The sequence below is a fragment of the Ischnura elegans genome, chromosome X (assembly GCF_921293095.1).
Source record: "Ischnura elegans chromosome X, ioIscEleg1.1, whole genome shotgun sequence".
Classification (NCBI taxonomy): Eukaryota; Metazoa; Arthropoda; class Insecta; order Odonata; family Coenagrionidae; genus Ischnura; species Ischnura elegans.
Genome location: NC_060259.1, coordinates 39272090 through 39287773, shown reverse-complemented (window position 1 = coordinate 39287773; position 15684 = coordinate 39272090). Strand labels below are relative to the sequence as shown.

Genomic DNA, 15684 nt, shown 5'->3' with positions numbered 1-15684 from the left:
TTGTAAGGCCTTGTATGATGGTCTGGTGCGTCAATTTTTTTCTTAATTAGTTGCGAATGACTTTTGATACTCATTAGCAAAAGCCGAACGTGCAATTGCAGAATCTTAAAACTATTGTGACAAGCGCATAACAGATCGTATCCGAAATTTATCCCAAGGAGAAAGTAATCAAGAAAAAGATTAATACATTGCGAAAGACAGACATTTAAGGTACCATCCTCTCTTACATGAGGCTGCGACACTGGCAATTGCGATAAAATCCTCAAATCGCCGCTCTGGACCAGACGATCGCCGACTCATACACTTCAAAGTATTTATGTTTTCCTGATGCGGTTTAGCCTTAGGGCAAATACCATGTCTTCAACATAACGCAGTTTCTAAATTTAAAAGCCCCACGTGACGTATGGAGCGTTGAACCTATGTGAAACGACATTCCCTGGACGGTTTTGTGTTTGTGAATCGAAAATCTTTGTCCGTCACGCAGTAAACTCACCACATTCAGCTTCCTTTCCAGAAGCCATTCTGAAGTGTCTTTTCACTCGTCGAGTACTGAGTACAGCATGTACAAACCTAACGGTTTTACGTCTGGGCAGGACGGTTCTTCCCCCATCCCAGTGAAACGAGTTCGTGGTTTGTAAAGCTGGAGAATCCTACTGCTTAAACATCCAAGAGTTTTTATCCACGTTACATGCTCTGATCTTTATGCTGCGGACACTCACAGCACTCGTAGGGCTATAATTCCGCATCGAGTTACGCGTGATAATAATTTCTTTTATTTTCCAAGCGAAAACACGACCACGACGTTCTCTAAAGGCCTGGTTACATGATATATTAACACGCTCGAGATAATTAGTGAAAGTATTAAATATTGTCGTGGTTTGGAACGGAATATATGCATGAGCCAAATTGGTACATGTTCTATTTCTGTTTATGCATTCGTAAACGTTGTGCGGTTACATTGCGGATCTAAGTCCATTATCTCGTCATTGCATGCATAAATTTATCCACGAATTAATCAATCGTGTAACCAGGCCTTCCAATTTATCACGGTGCACTCGTAAGTACATACATGCCCCGGACGGTGAAAAAAATCATCCAGGAGGCATTCGAACCCGGGACCTCTAGATTAGCCGGCGGAGACTTTATTGCCACCGAGAAGAAATGAAAAGATCGCATAAAGAGATGTTCCACTACATACCCAGACGATAGTTAGTCGGGGCGAGGCCCCACTTCCATATTTCAAGACGCTGTAACGTCATTGGCTGAAGAATGAGATAACGGCCGTGTGACCACAATTCCAGAGTGTACTTGCTATCTATGAGGAATTCAATGATAAGCCGCTTGGATCGAACCCAAGAAGATCGAAAGATGAGACGCTCGCAAATTAACTCACCAAAAACATGCGATACAATACCTCTACTCACACCTCCAGGAACACGAGGACTGTCAAGTAGAACGCAGAGTGGATGTAACTAAGTCCAACATTTTTGAGCTCCCGTCACGGTATCGATCGATTTTACGCCGCGGAGTCTCTCCACCGTCATTGAGTTGCCGGCATTTGCGCTACGTGGACTCTTGGGAGGGGGCACGAAAACAGAAGGCGACGGCGGTGACGCTTCTTTCGGCGATAACACGTTGCGGTTGTACACTCGCCTCTCCGCCCCAAGTCTCAAAGAGGCCAACCGCGTCGAGCCTAACGGGAATCACGATTCCCGAGAGCGCTGCCCGCGAGCCCTTCGCTCGCAGGGACGCCACTCTCGGCAAATGGAAGCGCCTTGCAAAGGGGCACCAAACCCAATTACAACACGCACTTAACACGAACAACCACAGCCGCTCGTCACTGAGAAAAACTTCTGCGGGGTATAAAATATATGTAAAGATCCACGACACGATTAACACTCCCAACCATTTCCGGCGCCTGCAGTATCATTATCAAGACTAAAAAAACAGGTGCAATCGTTGTTTCTATTATCATGGATACTTTATCGTTCCACCAGAGGGAAAGTTACACCTGAATACTTCAACGTGATAAAAAAGAGGGGATAATTTCTAACAACCCTAGAACAGAACATTAAGGCCAGTTTACGCCGGGGCATTAAACAATTGACCAAGTACCATAAAAAAACAATCATACCCTACATTAGGGCAACCTACGCAGGCGGGACTCGAGCCTGTGAACTTCGGTTTGGCCGGCGAGGGCTAAAATCACCCCAAAAAATGTGCATGAAAACGTGAGAATACGCAAGTTCGCACTTTTAACTCCCTTAGGTTCATTTATCGCATCGCGAATTGCGACAATCTTTGAGCAATGCTTCGCTATCTATACCTGTTACATCATCGACCAACAAAAACAGCAAACCTGTAATCTCCCTCAGCTGATTACAATGGTAGAGGTCAATCAATCAATCAATCGCCACGCTGGCATCCCACAATTCACACACGTGGAAAACCCACTAAGTAGATACTCGTTCTAAACCTCATGCGAAAAACCCACAACTGAAGGAATATCACAAGCCGTAAACTTAAAACGGAGATGCCGAGGAGATCAGTCAGCAATCCGGAAACTTACGAATTTCTTACTCTAGAAATCTCCAACAAATAAACGGTAAAATTTTTAGCTCCGACGCGCTAATATCATTCGCATTACTACATATATTCCACCACCCCGGAGAGAATCTCTGACGAGTGATATCAATACCGCCATGTTATATCGTGCGGATTACGCCGAAAACCTCTCAATCGGAGAGGGCGGCACAAATTGACATCAATTAATTCTCGCCAGCCAGTGAGAATTTATCCTCGCTACATGAAGAAACAGTATTTGAAGATAGAGGAAATACTTGATGGCTAAGGGATAAGGTGCTCGCTGTAAGTCCTCCACCCCTCACAGATCAGCTGCCAACGGAAAAGTATGGCATTACAATGATTACCCATGAAAACTAAGTAAGAAGCCATAAATGCATAAAAAATTATTTAAGTGTATCCCCTGATATCCTAGAAATGAAGTTCAAAGTTACCTTCCAGCATTTTAGGCCAAAAATATCCCAAGAAATCTATATTTTTATGGGTAACGTTAATTCGGTCTCTTGAAACCACGAAGCTCTATATAAATCTATTTTACACTATAAAACAAAACCACCGAGAACAGATGAAGAAGGAGTGATTCGTATGTAAGTATTCGTAATTAGTACGAAGTAATTCTGCCAACATGATGAAGGGAAATAATAGCTGATGACTAAGGTAAACAACGCCATCATCTTTAAAATCGACTGCTATACATACGTAGGCCTTGCTTTCTAGGCGCGCCTCTTACTGCCTTAAACACATATCTTTTACGATATTTAAATGTGTACCTCACGAAAACTACCGGGCCCCAATCCATGACAGGGATTATTCGACGTATCTTACAATATAGAAACTCTAAGGCTTACTACACTCATGATGTTCATCAATGATACCTCCTTTCCCATGCATGGAATCAAAAAGAAACTTTTACCCTAGGGGAATGGCATAATGTAATTATTGTATCCAATAATTTACGTGGGTTACGCATTGAGGTAATTTAAGCTTCCAGGTCACAATTACGAATCACAAAACACAGCCTGATATCGCAAATTCAAGCGTACTACAATCACAAGAAGAAACTTCATTAAAAAATAATCACCAAGATAGCAATTACCAACTTAAACAAGGGCTCGCGAATAAATAACATAACCGTTTACGATAATTGCTTACCCCTTTGTTGACAATCATAGTATTTTCCGAACCCCATCCCCATGTAACGGTGTCTCGCCAACTGAAAAATTCTTCTAAAAAATATGTACTCACTTATTTCATTCTTAGGACTCAGTTAATAAAAATAAATTGGACGCTGACGGTCAAGAAACTAAACAAGCGCTTCGTAACATAAAGGCTCCTTAGAGAGAACCCCATACCCTCTCCTCGTTACTCGAAACCAGATGTTCAGCTGAGGCCAAAATACGAGGTATTACTAAAAACTTAATTCCTCGCAAAGGCAACCTCAGGTTACACCTAATAAAGACTGGTTTCAAATCTATAAAAATAGAACACCGAAGGAAGTAAAAAATGAGGAAGCCGCAATCCAAAAGTTAACTTCATAACTGCGTCAGACATTACCATGCGCGGGCTTTTTTCAGTTACATACCAAATGTAGCAAAGAATTTCATGACCCCTTGTGGCCATTATCACCCCGGACACAGAACATACCCGATGAACTTTGGTCTGGTCTTGATACGGCATTAGATAATACGACTTTAATGGGATTTAAGCATCATATATACAGCGCATCGAGGTCAACATCAATAAAGCGGTCCTAGGCGCCGATAATCCCCGAAATGCAAGAAAAAACAGAAACTAAGATATGATTCGGGAAACTACCGGGATCATTCACAAATCATAGAGACTGAATGAAACAACGCTACTTCGTCTAACTTTTCTCCACCTAGTGCCCTTCCGTAATTTCTCAGACCTATTCCACTTACAACAGGCGTCCAAACAATTCCAACCACACCACCGCTGAAAGCCAATGCAATGGATAGTATAGAATATGGGGAAAAAATGCACTTAATTTATGCCGTCCTTAAAATCACAGTTTACCGTAACTTGGCTGGTGTGCTCAATATAAAGCCTGGATCATCTTATCGTTTTTAAGACCAAGTGCTGTGATAGCGATAAAGATTTTTCTTACAATAATTGTAATGACAACAGTAACCATCGAGATTTATGTCCTTGAACACGTACGTGTAACCTCTACTCGCATTATTCAAATATGGTATATGATGCCGCCTTTTAATTAAAGTAATTATCACAGCATTGCTAACCAGGATATGATGTACACGATTATAATATAAATGACGGACATATTTAGTAAGTTATGCCTTCATCTATCATTATTCATTATGAATACCCATAGTCTATTCTAATAATGGACTACCGCGGGGAAAACAATTAAAACTTAATAGCACATTCGAGTGTAGTTTCAAAACCACGGGGTAAAAGCACACTAATCGTTGGCTCCCTTGCAGCCTTAAGAAAATGCACGATATTTTCTCATCCCCTGTTAAATAAAAATCATCCCTCTATCCTAGGGCACGAAGTGCCAGCGGTGTATTTAGAACGTGGCCTCGTACTGTTGAAGTAACTCCACACACCCTATCGTGCGGCTCGAATGATTCGGATAGTCGAATGTCGACCCCCGGAGTTACGACACCAAATGTTTATGCATTTTACACTCTCCCTGCATAAAAATCATCCCACTCCTTCCATAGGATTCCCACGACCATAGATTTCAGGGCACTCTGAAATGTTAAAATAGAGTAGTTCACTAACCACCACCATAAGTACTAATGCATCATAGCTCAATGTATTAGAACAATGAATGTAATAGAATCTTCTATTAATGCGGCACAAAACACTTCCAGTCAAGACTGATTTTGAGATGAGACAATAATCAAGGGGCTTCCATGCTCATGAAGGCGTCGCCTTTCATCGCCAACCTACGACTTGTGGTATGCGAAGTTATCGAAATTGCGATGAGTAAGTAATAAACATTGTTTCAATTTCCGTTATTCAAAATATCCCGTCATATCCATTCCATTTAATTCTAATTCCGGTTTTTAGGTTTGCAAGAAAACTACTTATGTACACCTTATTTATTCACCTATTTCTTATATGAGATCAATGGTTATCAAACAGCATGTATGACACGCGCGAAGTTGATAGGGTGGGAGACGTCAGCCACATGCCCACAATGTTTTTGGCGTTCTGATAAATTCCTTGTAATAGAATTCCAGTGCCTTAAACGGTAGACACTCATTGTGGCTTTCATCATTTCGAACAATATACTTGTGGAACAGAGTGAAAATTATAAGCGCTAACATTTCATACTTCGTTAGGTGAGAACAACACCATCCCACTCCCTATAACGAGATCGGGAACGCATGTAATATCGACACGAGGCGATTCGGGCGAATCACATTAGGATATTTCGAACGTATAGCAGACATTCACTAAATTTTTTAAAGACCGAGATTTATTAGTTTTACGGACATATTATTCTCGTAGGCAAGCATTGAAGAGGGGAGATCACGCTCTAAATTTGGACAATTTGACGAGAGCAATGCATGTGTAACCAAATATGGTCACAAAGACAAATAACAAAGTAAGCATTTTAAAATAGAAAAGAGCTTGTTGAAGAACTATAGCTCCACAGAAAAGCCGTTGAGATGTCATGTAATTTAAGGACGTCCGATTAAAGACGTTACAATTGGACAGAATGCTATCATTGAACTGCATGCATAATAGGAAAACCATTGTCCTTTCTCGCGATTCGCGAGTATTTTCCTTATAATAAAATCTCTTATTCAGCACACAATGGTTTTTGTAAAGAAGACTCACTAGTAAAAGAAGCAAGAGAGAAATCCATGAAAGACATACTATATTACCGGCCTCTCGCTAGGGTTTTTTCCCGAATTCCCTACATTGACATGGGAGACAGCTGCTGCCGACGTTTCGTAGGCAATCTCCACTGTCACCTGAGGGTGCCTGGCAATGATAGTACTAAGCATTATGGAATAGCCAGCCACCGAAAGGTCGGCATCAGGAGGCTACCTGGCAATGTCGATCAGCCGAAGGGACTCCACAATCGAACTTGAACATTTTGTAGCTACCGCCCAATGTTATTAATATTGTCAAATGCAACAACAAATACACAGTCGGACACAAGTAGAAGCACCAAGCAGAGCAAGAATTAGAAATGGTGTAGTACGAAAGCATTAAATTTTAGTCGTGCTCCAAACACTAAAAATTCCAACAATTCCAGCAATTGAAGACAATATTAATGGTGAGCTTTGCTATTCAGATAGTATAAACATAGAATGATCGATTACTAGTCATGCATGCTTGATGAAGAGTGGCAGAGTTGAAGAGCGGTCAAGTAATGAAATTATGTACGTTAACAAGAAACACTGCACTTACAGTCAGTGAGACTTGATATGCCAGCTAGAGTGGTGATGGGTACACTGGGAATTTCACCATTCATCCTGATGCAGTTTGGAGCACTACTTCACACACATCTTGACACCAAAACATTATGCCCTGAAATTAGGAAAATTCAATTTCAACGCAAAACAATGATTTACAAAAGTTAATAAATATTGAAAATAACATACACAAGACAAAAGAACTAGCACTTGATAAAAATAACAACTAGTATTATTCATAGAAATTAGCCAGATATCATTAAGTGCAAGGAATGGACCAAGCTTTGTCACCCTTCCTGCATCAATGATATAAATGGCATTGTTACTGGTAAAGTTCAGTTCCAAAATACAAGATAGCATCATCAAATGATACAACATGGAATTAGTCGAATGGATAGTAAAGCATCAAATTTAAGGCCTCTTGGACACAATTCGAAACAAAGCCAGAATTTGTTACATAAAATTTGAAATACCACCATGAATGTTATTCTATGCCTTGTAGCGTCAAGTGATGATATTCAACATTAATCTACTTCAGATCTTTCTAAAGATTTTATTCATAAATAAGTCTACTGACCTAAAAAATGTAGACTATAATGACAAAGATTATTGATCCCTAAATTCGTTCGACAATGAACACTAATAATTTCACATAAATCAGTAAGCAAGTATGATGTTCATTAATTGCTTCGCCAAAACGGGTCACGGAAAATTAGAGTAAAGTGTGGACTTCAGCAACGATTGGAGTTCTCAAATTAATGAATTAATACACAAATACACTTGAAAACTTGAGTTTTCAGCAATAAAACGACTTCCGGGAATAATACGACCCAAAACAGTAGGGACATGGTGGGCTCAAGAACGTCATACCAGTACGTAAATCCAACAAAGATTTAAGGGAAATGGCAAATATCACTTACCTACATTCTGTAAAAATTAAACTCGCATCAAAAAATAATATCCTCAATATTCACTATAATTCATCGATAAACCGCACAGCCATTATGTCAATGACTCCCATTTTGTTGCTGATGCTACATTAGCGCCATCCTACGACGAATCGCTGAGTAACATTCTGAACACAGCATTCTATGGAATAATTTACGTTAAGCCGTTCACATTACCATGCAAGTGCCAGAGGGGACCGAAATATTCATTTCAGTGTATTCTATATGACCATAAGACACTATTTTCTGCCCACAGAATCTTAGCAATATGAGATGCAAAGAGGTTCAAATGCCACATTTAGTTCCCATTTCTGCCACCAGAGTACCAACACTCAGGAGTGCAGGGAGTCATGAGGCCCGGGCAGAAAAACAAATTTCAAATACAACTTATACCAAAATGCCAATATACGAGCCTCTTCAGAGGCAAACTCTAAAAAGATAGACATTACCCCAAATCATGCATTAAAAGTACATTTTTAATAGATTAACCATGTATCGCAGTAGATCCCTTGACTTCAATAGGGATGTGGTCATATCAGTTACAATAAAGAACTCGTTTGTTTCTCACCTCTCAGGAGAGCATTTTATATCCGAAAATTAAGATTCCATTACAACGAATCTTGAGACTGCAACTCTCTTCTTCCGTGGTTGATTCTATAAAGGTGAATACAGGCGCAATATCCGCACAAAATACCATATTTTCTAAACACCATTAGACGCGCCAACAACAGACACAGATTTGTACACTGATGCTCACAATTTCACTTCCAAAACATAGCTAAAACTGGAGGTAAACACTGTAGATCCTTCAAAGTAAATACACGAAACCACTACAATCACCCGTTTGTACGAATCATCAGTTGGATGTTGGGAACTATCGCCTTCAGCAGTACGACGGTACGACCGTTCTTGCGGAAGAACACATCGGTGCCAGCAAATAGTTCTTCGTTTTCCCACGATTGAAGAATTCGTAAACATGGCTCCCTTGAACAAAGTTTACGTGGTCGGTGTGGGAATGACAAAGGTAATGTGCATTATAAGAAGGAAACGGATGAAATTATATATGAATTATTAATCTCCATGTGACTAAGTTTTTATATATCACATTATTTAGTCGAACTTTGTGTAATTTAATTGCACCCGTCATCTTCAATTTCTTGCATGTTCATCTCGTTGTTATCAGATATCTGTATGTGCACCATTGCAATAATGTAGAAAAAGTAATTGTATAGATTAAATCAAGTCAGTATGAGTTAACATTCAGTTAATAATTTGAAGTGTGTACCATAGCTGGCTATTTGCTGTAATATTTGTGATTTTTCTGAAAAGGTTCCTGTGTTAGCAATGTTAAACGCAAGGTAGGATTAGGCAATATATTCCTCATTCTAATGATGGTATGGCAAAACAAAGTATTCTTATGTAATTGTAAATATTTAACTACAATTGAGGAGTTAATGCAAATATATGTGTTAAGATATTCAGGGATTGATGAATGAGGTTCGGACCAAATGCCACTTGGAAAAAAATTGCATCTCATAAGAATATATATGGATAAAGTTTACACATTTACCTCTAATTGTTTTCGTATCACAGCAGTTAACCAAATTTGATGCAATAGGGTCATAAATTATGCTTTAGTTTCACATGTCGATTGTTGCTCTTACATAAAGTCGTTTGATGTTATACTTATCAATTAAAAATATGCTGTGCCATTCATAGTAATTTCAAAGCAGCCTTACAGATGGTTTTCATTGCAATGCATGGAATTTTGAGTCTATGAGTAAAACGTGATACTTCACAGTCATGATTAACCTCTTTGCTCGCCCAAAGTCCTTTGGCGTCACTGCTTTTAAAACACACCATATTTCTACTCACCCTTGATTTATTTTGACTTGCCTCGGGTGAGTAGTGCTATCTGCAAGGCTGATTTATGTAAGATGTCAGGTTTCCCAACTAACAACCTAAATTTTTTCAATGCTCGTCTGATGGGATATCCCGGCTTCTTCATTGTAATCGTTCCTATTTATTACACCCCTTGATGTCTGTATAGCCGCTTTTTATTTTTGAGTGGATGGTTGCACAAATGAACCACGTTAGTCTCATTAAGGGATCTGATATCAAAAGTGGACAGACCCTTCAGTGGGAACGTTCCCATCCACGTGTTCCCCAATTAATGACCTTACCAGCTAGTATTCTGAACTTCTGCTTGACATATTCCAGATGTTATTATCTAATAAATCATTTTTTTCTAGTTTGAAAAGCCTGGGAAGAGGCAGGATTTTGACTATCCGGAAATGGCTAAAGAAGCCGTTTATAAAGCATTTAACGATGCTAGGATAAACCATGGCCTCGTAGAGCAAGCTTGTGTGGGATATGTTTATGGTTAGTGTTTATCACTTTGTTGGCCTTGTTATGATAAGTAATTAATTTTATATTATCTCTTATTCAACAAGTTCCATTTTTCAGGTGATTCGACCTGTGGACAAAGAGCTTTGTATGAAATAGGAATGAGTGGAATACCTGTCATGAATGTCAACAACAATTGCTCAACTGGTTCTACTGCCCTTTTTATGGCAAAGCAAATTATTGAGTCTGGGAATGCTGATTGTGTTTTAGCATTAGGGTTTGAAAAGATGGAGCGTGGTTCTCTATCCTCCAAGGCAAGGATTTTCTTTCATCTCTTTAATAAGTTAGAGTTAATATTCTCTTAATACCTATATTTTTCCTATTAATGCTTGATACTCATCCATGTGCTAATTGGATTGTGGTAAACAGTTTGCTTGGCATGTTATTCTGTTACCTTTTTAATTAGCATTTTTGTATCGGTTACTCAAATGTTTGGCCATTGCTAATCTCTTTCAATGAATAGGATATGGCTAATTGCAGTTTTAAGGTAATCAAAAGAGTGGCGTTTCCTGATTCATGTTAAATGATGTTTACCATTGTAAAGTAAGAGCTAATTCCATCCTGCTAATTCATCATTATATCTCTGATTCCTGAGCTTTTTATTTAACCTAAGACGTTTCCTTGGATACTGCACATTATTTTATTCACTGGTGATTTTCTGATTACAGTCACACTCTTACACTGGGGTTTGTAACATAATGACAATGAATGATGATACCATCTCTCTACCTACCCAAGTGAAACATGCAGCCTTTTGATTCACAGGCAAAGACTTTACCCCACTGTCTTGTAGACTGCCAAATTCATTTCATTAACAGGCGTAGGCATGGTTAGGAAGCATATGTATGGTTCTTTGCAGATCTAGCAGATACTGGGACTGGTTGACAAAGGAGGCTATTGAGATAAGGTTGGCGGAGAAAAAATTTAACCATGGCAGGGATGCTCAATCAGCCAAGAATTGAAACCAGTGCCCAAGATTATTAAGACATCACGGAGAAACAAAAATGATGAGATTGACGATGGCCAATCAGAAGTGACCCTACATGCCGCGAGAAGATGTATAAATGTGGACATATCTTGACCCAGCACTCAACACCCTGAGGACAATGGCAGATTTAGTCATTGAAACGTCAGCTCTAATAGAACAACTCTCCTGATGTGAATCCCGCAAAGCATTCAGCCATATGGTTTGCCAGGAAAGCACCAAGTCTAATATGGTCAGGAATGTCGTGTTAGGCATCTAAGTTTGTTCTGTTAGGATCCCATAGTCTCTCGTCAGACACGAGGCTGAGAGCTGCTCAGCCAATTCTCAGTCAGTTCTTTTGATTTGAAGCAACTTTTCCAGGTACTTCATTTTGACATGTCTTTGCAGTGTATAAACAAAATAGCTAAGTTTAACCCTATAAGCATTAAATCCATTGAGGCAAATGATAAAGTAAAAAACTGATCTATAACTGGTGTGGTCTTTTATACTTTTCATTTTTGTGATGTTTAAATTCTGTGAATCTGACAGATGAGGCTTTCTGAAGTTTCTTCTATCACTCTCATGCAGCTGGTGGAGCCGGTCAGCTTCAGTGTTTCGAATTGTCAGTTCACTTCATAGAAGCAATTGGTGTGTAGTCACATCTCAGCATCAGAAAACCACCCAGAGGCTGGTAATGTGCTTGATAAGTGGGGCATAAAGGCCTCTTACACAGTTAATCTCTAAATGTAGGAATGCTTGGATTAACAGGACAATGTTCCGTGTAACCACCCAACTTGTGTGAATGCATGTACAGAAATAGAACATGTTCTAATTTGGATCATGCATTTGTATATGTTCCATCATGGTCCACAAAAATCATTCATGCAAAAACACATTAACCCATACAAGTTAATTTATCGTGTTAATAGGCCTTAAGAATTGATTGGCTCTTGCCTCACAGGTAGTGAACCTCAACATTGGGTGCATTGAGACACACTGAGTGCTCGCCTGTGCTCACTGAGCAAGTTACCACTCTGAAGTCATGGGACTGAGCAGAGTGACGTCACGGCATTGAGCAGTTGTCATTTTTGTGCGTTTAGAAAACCCATGCTCACTTCCAATCGCCACAGAGTTGAAGAGAGGAAAACAAGTGAAGGTCATGCTACATTCTGTTGCATTCGGTACCCTCTCACGGAGTGGACCAAAGTACTCATATAAGTGATCACTGAGCAGATTGCAGCTGAATGCTCCTATTGGTTAACTTTGTATGAAGATTCTTCACATGGCACTGTCAAAAAATATTTACCCGTGGTGAAACCATGGATGCTAGATTGTCTGATCGAATGTGCAGACCAGAAAGATAACTGGAATTTTAAATTCTCTGGGAAATTGAGTAGAGGTTAAGGGACCTCTATGTGCAATGAAGGTTCATCAAGGATGTCAAAATAGGGGAAACGAGTTCTCTGTGTGTCCTCAAAAGAATTAATATGGATATAATTGGATAGTATGCTGGGTGAAGACCTGGAATGTCTTCTTTGCTAACATTGGAAAATAAAGGCTGAACTCTCCATATAGTCATTTACCTTCAATGCCATTGGTATGGTGCCAAAGAGATTTATGTGATGTTTAGAGAGTCTGAACGATCCTAGAGCAAATAAAATATCTTTCTATCTAAGATAATAAACTGGAACCACCATATTCCACCAGTCAATCTTATACCATAAATCAGAAAGTTTATAATAATTCACTTTTTGACTCATTCATTTTCACTCATTTCCTAATTACCTTCCATTTTCTGATTGATATAGGATCATTATTGAGTTTTGTGTAAATAATTGGTTTTCATCCCTTTTATTCGATTTTTCCCCGGTAAAATTGAGGGTTACGAATATTTTGCAGCAGGTTTATTAATTTTTTGGCAAGGTTTAAGGCTTGGTGAGTGGGCCTGTAGATCTAAGTGCAAAATTTTGAGGATTATGATGGTATAGTACACGTTTTTGGGGAAAAAAGTAGAAGTGATAAGGTGATTACCTTGGCATTAATTTTAGAAGGCAAGTGCTGCCATCTCTGATCCTCTGTGGAAGGAAATTATGGATGTATGGAATTAGGGATATTTTGACTTAACCGACAGCTGAGAAATTGCTGTAAATTTATTTATTTGCCTCATTAATTCTAATTCCTAAAAAGCAATTTGTCTGTTTTATTGTGAGTTGGTCGGTCATTTAACCATATCTTTGCTGTGAGATAAAATTGTATGGTAGCATGTTGAGGCTATCAGTAGCATGCTGAGGATGAATGGCTGTAGTGATTTATTTGGTTGTGCAAAACCTAAATGTTTGACTGTGTTCATTTTTCTATTAGTGATAATGGGATAACATAAACAAAAGATGCAAGCTTTTTGGCTATTAGTGATCTACGTCCATCGTTCCAAATCGACCCCAGTCAACTGTTGCTCTTGATCAAAAATGGACACAGGTCTTTCTGGGTAGGAAGAGGATTGCTAGTCATTTGCAACCGAAAAAGCTTTTCTCTGTAGCTCGAGATCAAGGGAAGGGTGTGAAATTCTTCGTCTGAAGCAATGATATGGACAGTTGTGGTTATTTGGATTAAAATTTTCATTCTTTTTTCTGATATTTTTAAAATCTTAGTCAAGGTATTTTATTTTAATCGGGTTCTACCTCAGGTTATTAACATTGATACCACTTATATACTCTGTTTATCACAATGTAGTTGTGTTTGCATTTTTTTCATTTTTATATTTAGTTTGTTAATTTGAGCAATTTAAAAAAAGAGAATGATTTAAATCCTTAGGAAGCTTTGTTTATTTTCAAATTTTATGAATTTGGCTAATATTTCTTTTAAATGTTTTTTTCCAAATGCTACCGAAGGCCCAATAGAATTTTTTTCCATCCATCCGTTGTTGTTCATCTTCTCAAATTACACATTGTTGCTAAAATGTCCTATCTAGTGCATTTTTATTTTATTTCAATTTAAAAATAAATTTTCCTGCTACTATATATTTTTCATCAACATAGCACTGAATGCGATATGCTGTATTGAGATGCAGTAGAACTTCTTTAGAATGTTTCTGAAGGGCCCACAAAAAAAGAACGTGCCTACCAGGGAAGTAAGTACATAATTACTTTCCGAAGCTCTTGTAGGATCACCTTCCTGAACTCTTTTTGCATTTAAAATCAAGCAAATTAACACTAACCTGCCAGAACAATACCATGTGAACAGAAATCAATGTTTTCATTGATTTCTCAGAGACAATTACCTAAAAACGTCGTCATTCTCCTGTGATTTGTCCTCTATGTAATAAAAGGACAAGTTATGCGGAGTCATTTCTTCTTTCTCATAGATTACTCATAGAGTATGACGATAACCCTGATTATGTCAATGCGTTGTTTTAAAAAAATATAAAAATTGTGCAACATTTTCTTTATCATAAATCCCGGCCACAGCGGTACACATTCGCTCTCAGAATGAAACCATATGGATGATTATATCGATTGATGTACCGGTATTGATATGATGATTAATAAGACATTCATAGATTATTATAAGCAGATTTTTATATTCTACAGTTTAAATTATCTCAAAAAATTTAACCAAGGTAGTCTGCTTTCTACTTCTTGTACCGAGATCAAGTATTTTAGCATTAAGTTTCGCGTGGAGATCCAAATCATTGTCAGCTCCCGCAATGCTTGTCAAGTAATGATGCGCGTACTCCTAGCATTGAGAAATGAATTTGAATGCATCACGGTCGCAGACAGAGAGATGTGGGATGAATATAAGAAGGTCAATGGCCGATAATAATTAAATAACTAATGAATTCTGAAGTTTATACACTAAAAAGGTACTAGGAAAGGACTTGCAGGTTGCTTCATGGCAAATAATTGAGTGTACTAACCAAATAGTTTTACCTGTATTTTGCTCGGATGGTAGCGGGACTGAAAGAAATCGCCGTGCTAAGGAGGAACATACCAACCAAGTTACTCTGTATTATGCTTAAATCATTACTTCGTTGATTCATTGAAAGGTAAGGATCATGCCGATGCCATGTCCCCTATGTCAGAAGTTAGAAAAATAAGACTGTTCGTCAATTGTCTTGTATTGTCGATTGCAATAGGGATTAAAAAGTGAAAAAGCCCATGTATTTCCACAGCAGAAACTCAAGTCTTTACACTTGCGTAGGTTAGTAGAGGATGCCATGTGCTCCTACCAAGTGTGTTAACACTTTTGAGCTACTCCTCAGCCTCCCTTAGTTTGTTGTTACTTTCACTCTTGTGTGAGATTCCTTCTCACAATCAGTGGTTCTCCCAGTACATATTAGTGAACGTGAACTCTAGTGGCATCACCAACT

The 15684-nt window shown here is 38.7% G+C and overlaps 2 protein-coding genes across 5 annotated transcripts in view; one reads left to right on the top strand and one right to left on the bottom strand.

Annotated features, from left to right (window-relative positions):
- Window positions 1–8835, bottom strand: part of LOC124170744 (nipped-B-like protein) — a 155857-nt gene extending 147022 nt beyond the window's left edge. For 2 of the 4 annotated variants that reach the window (XM_046549667.1, XM_046549671.1), the window contains exons 1-2: window positions 8517–8834; window positions 6997–7116 (exon numbers count right to left, since the gene is read on the bottom strand). In XM_046549667.1, coding sequence (XP_046405623.1) covers window positions 6997–7060 — 64 coding nt within the window. In that variant the 5' untranslated portion in view covers window positions 7061–7116; window positions 8517–8834. Of the gene's footprint in view, window positions 1–6996; window positions 7117–7921; window positions 8195–8516 lie in introns of those variants that run through there. The other 2 variants (XM_046549670.1, XM_046549668.1) reach the window with 2 other exon arrangements.
- A 29-nt stretch (window positions 8836–8864) lies between these two features.
- Window positions 8865–15684, top strand: part of LOC124170745 (sterol carrier protein 2) — a 40932-nt gene continuing 34112 nt past the window's right edge. Inside the window, exons 1-3 of the mRNA XM_046549672.1 lie at window positions 8865–8972; window positions 10201–10330; window positions 10415–10608. Coding sequence (XP_046405628.1) covers window positions 8925–8972; window positions 10201–10330; window positions 10415–10608 — 372 coding nt within the window. The 5' untranslated portion in view covers window positions 8865–8924. The remainder of the gene's footprint in view (window positions 8973–10200; window positions 10331–10414; window positions 10609–15684) is intronic.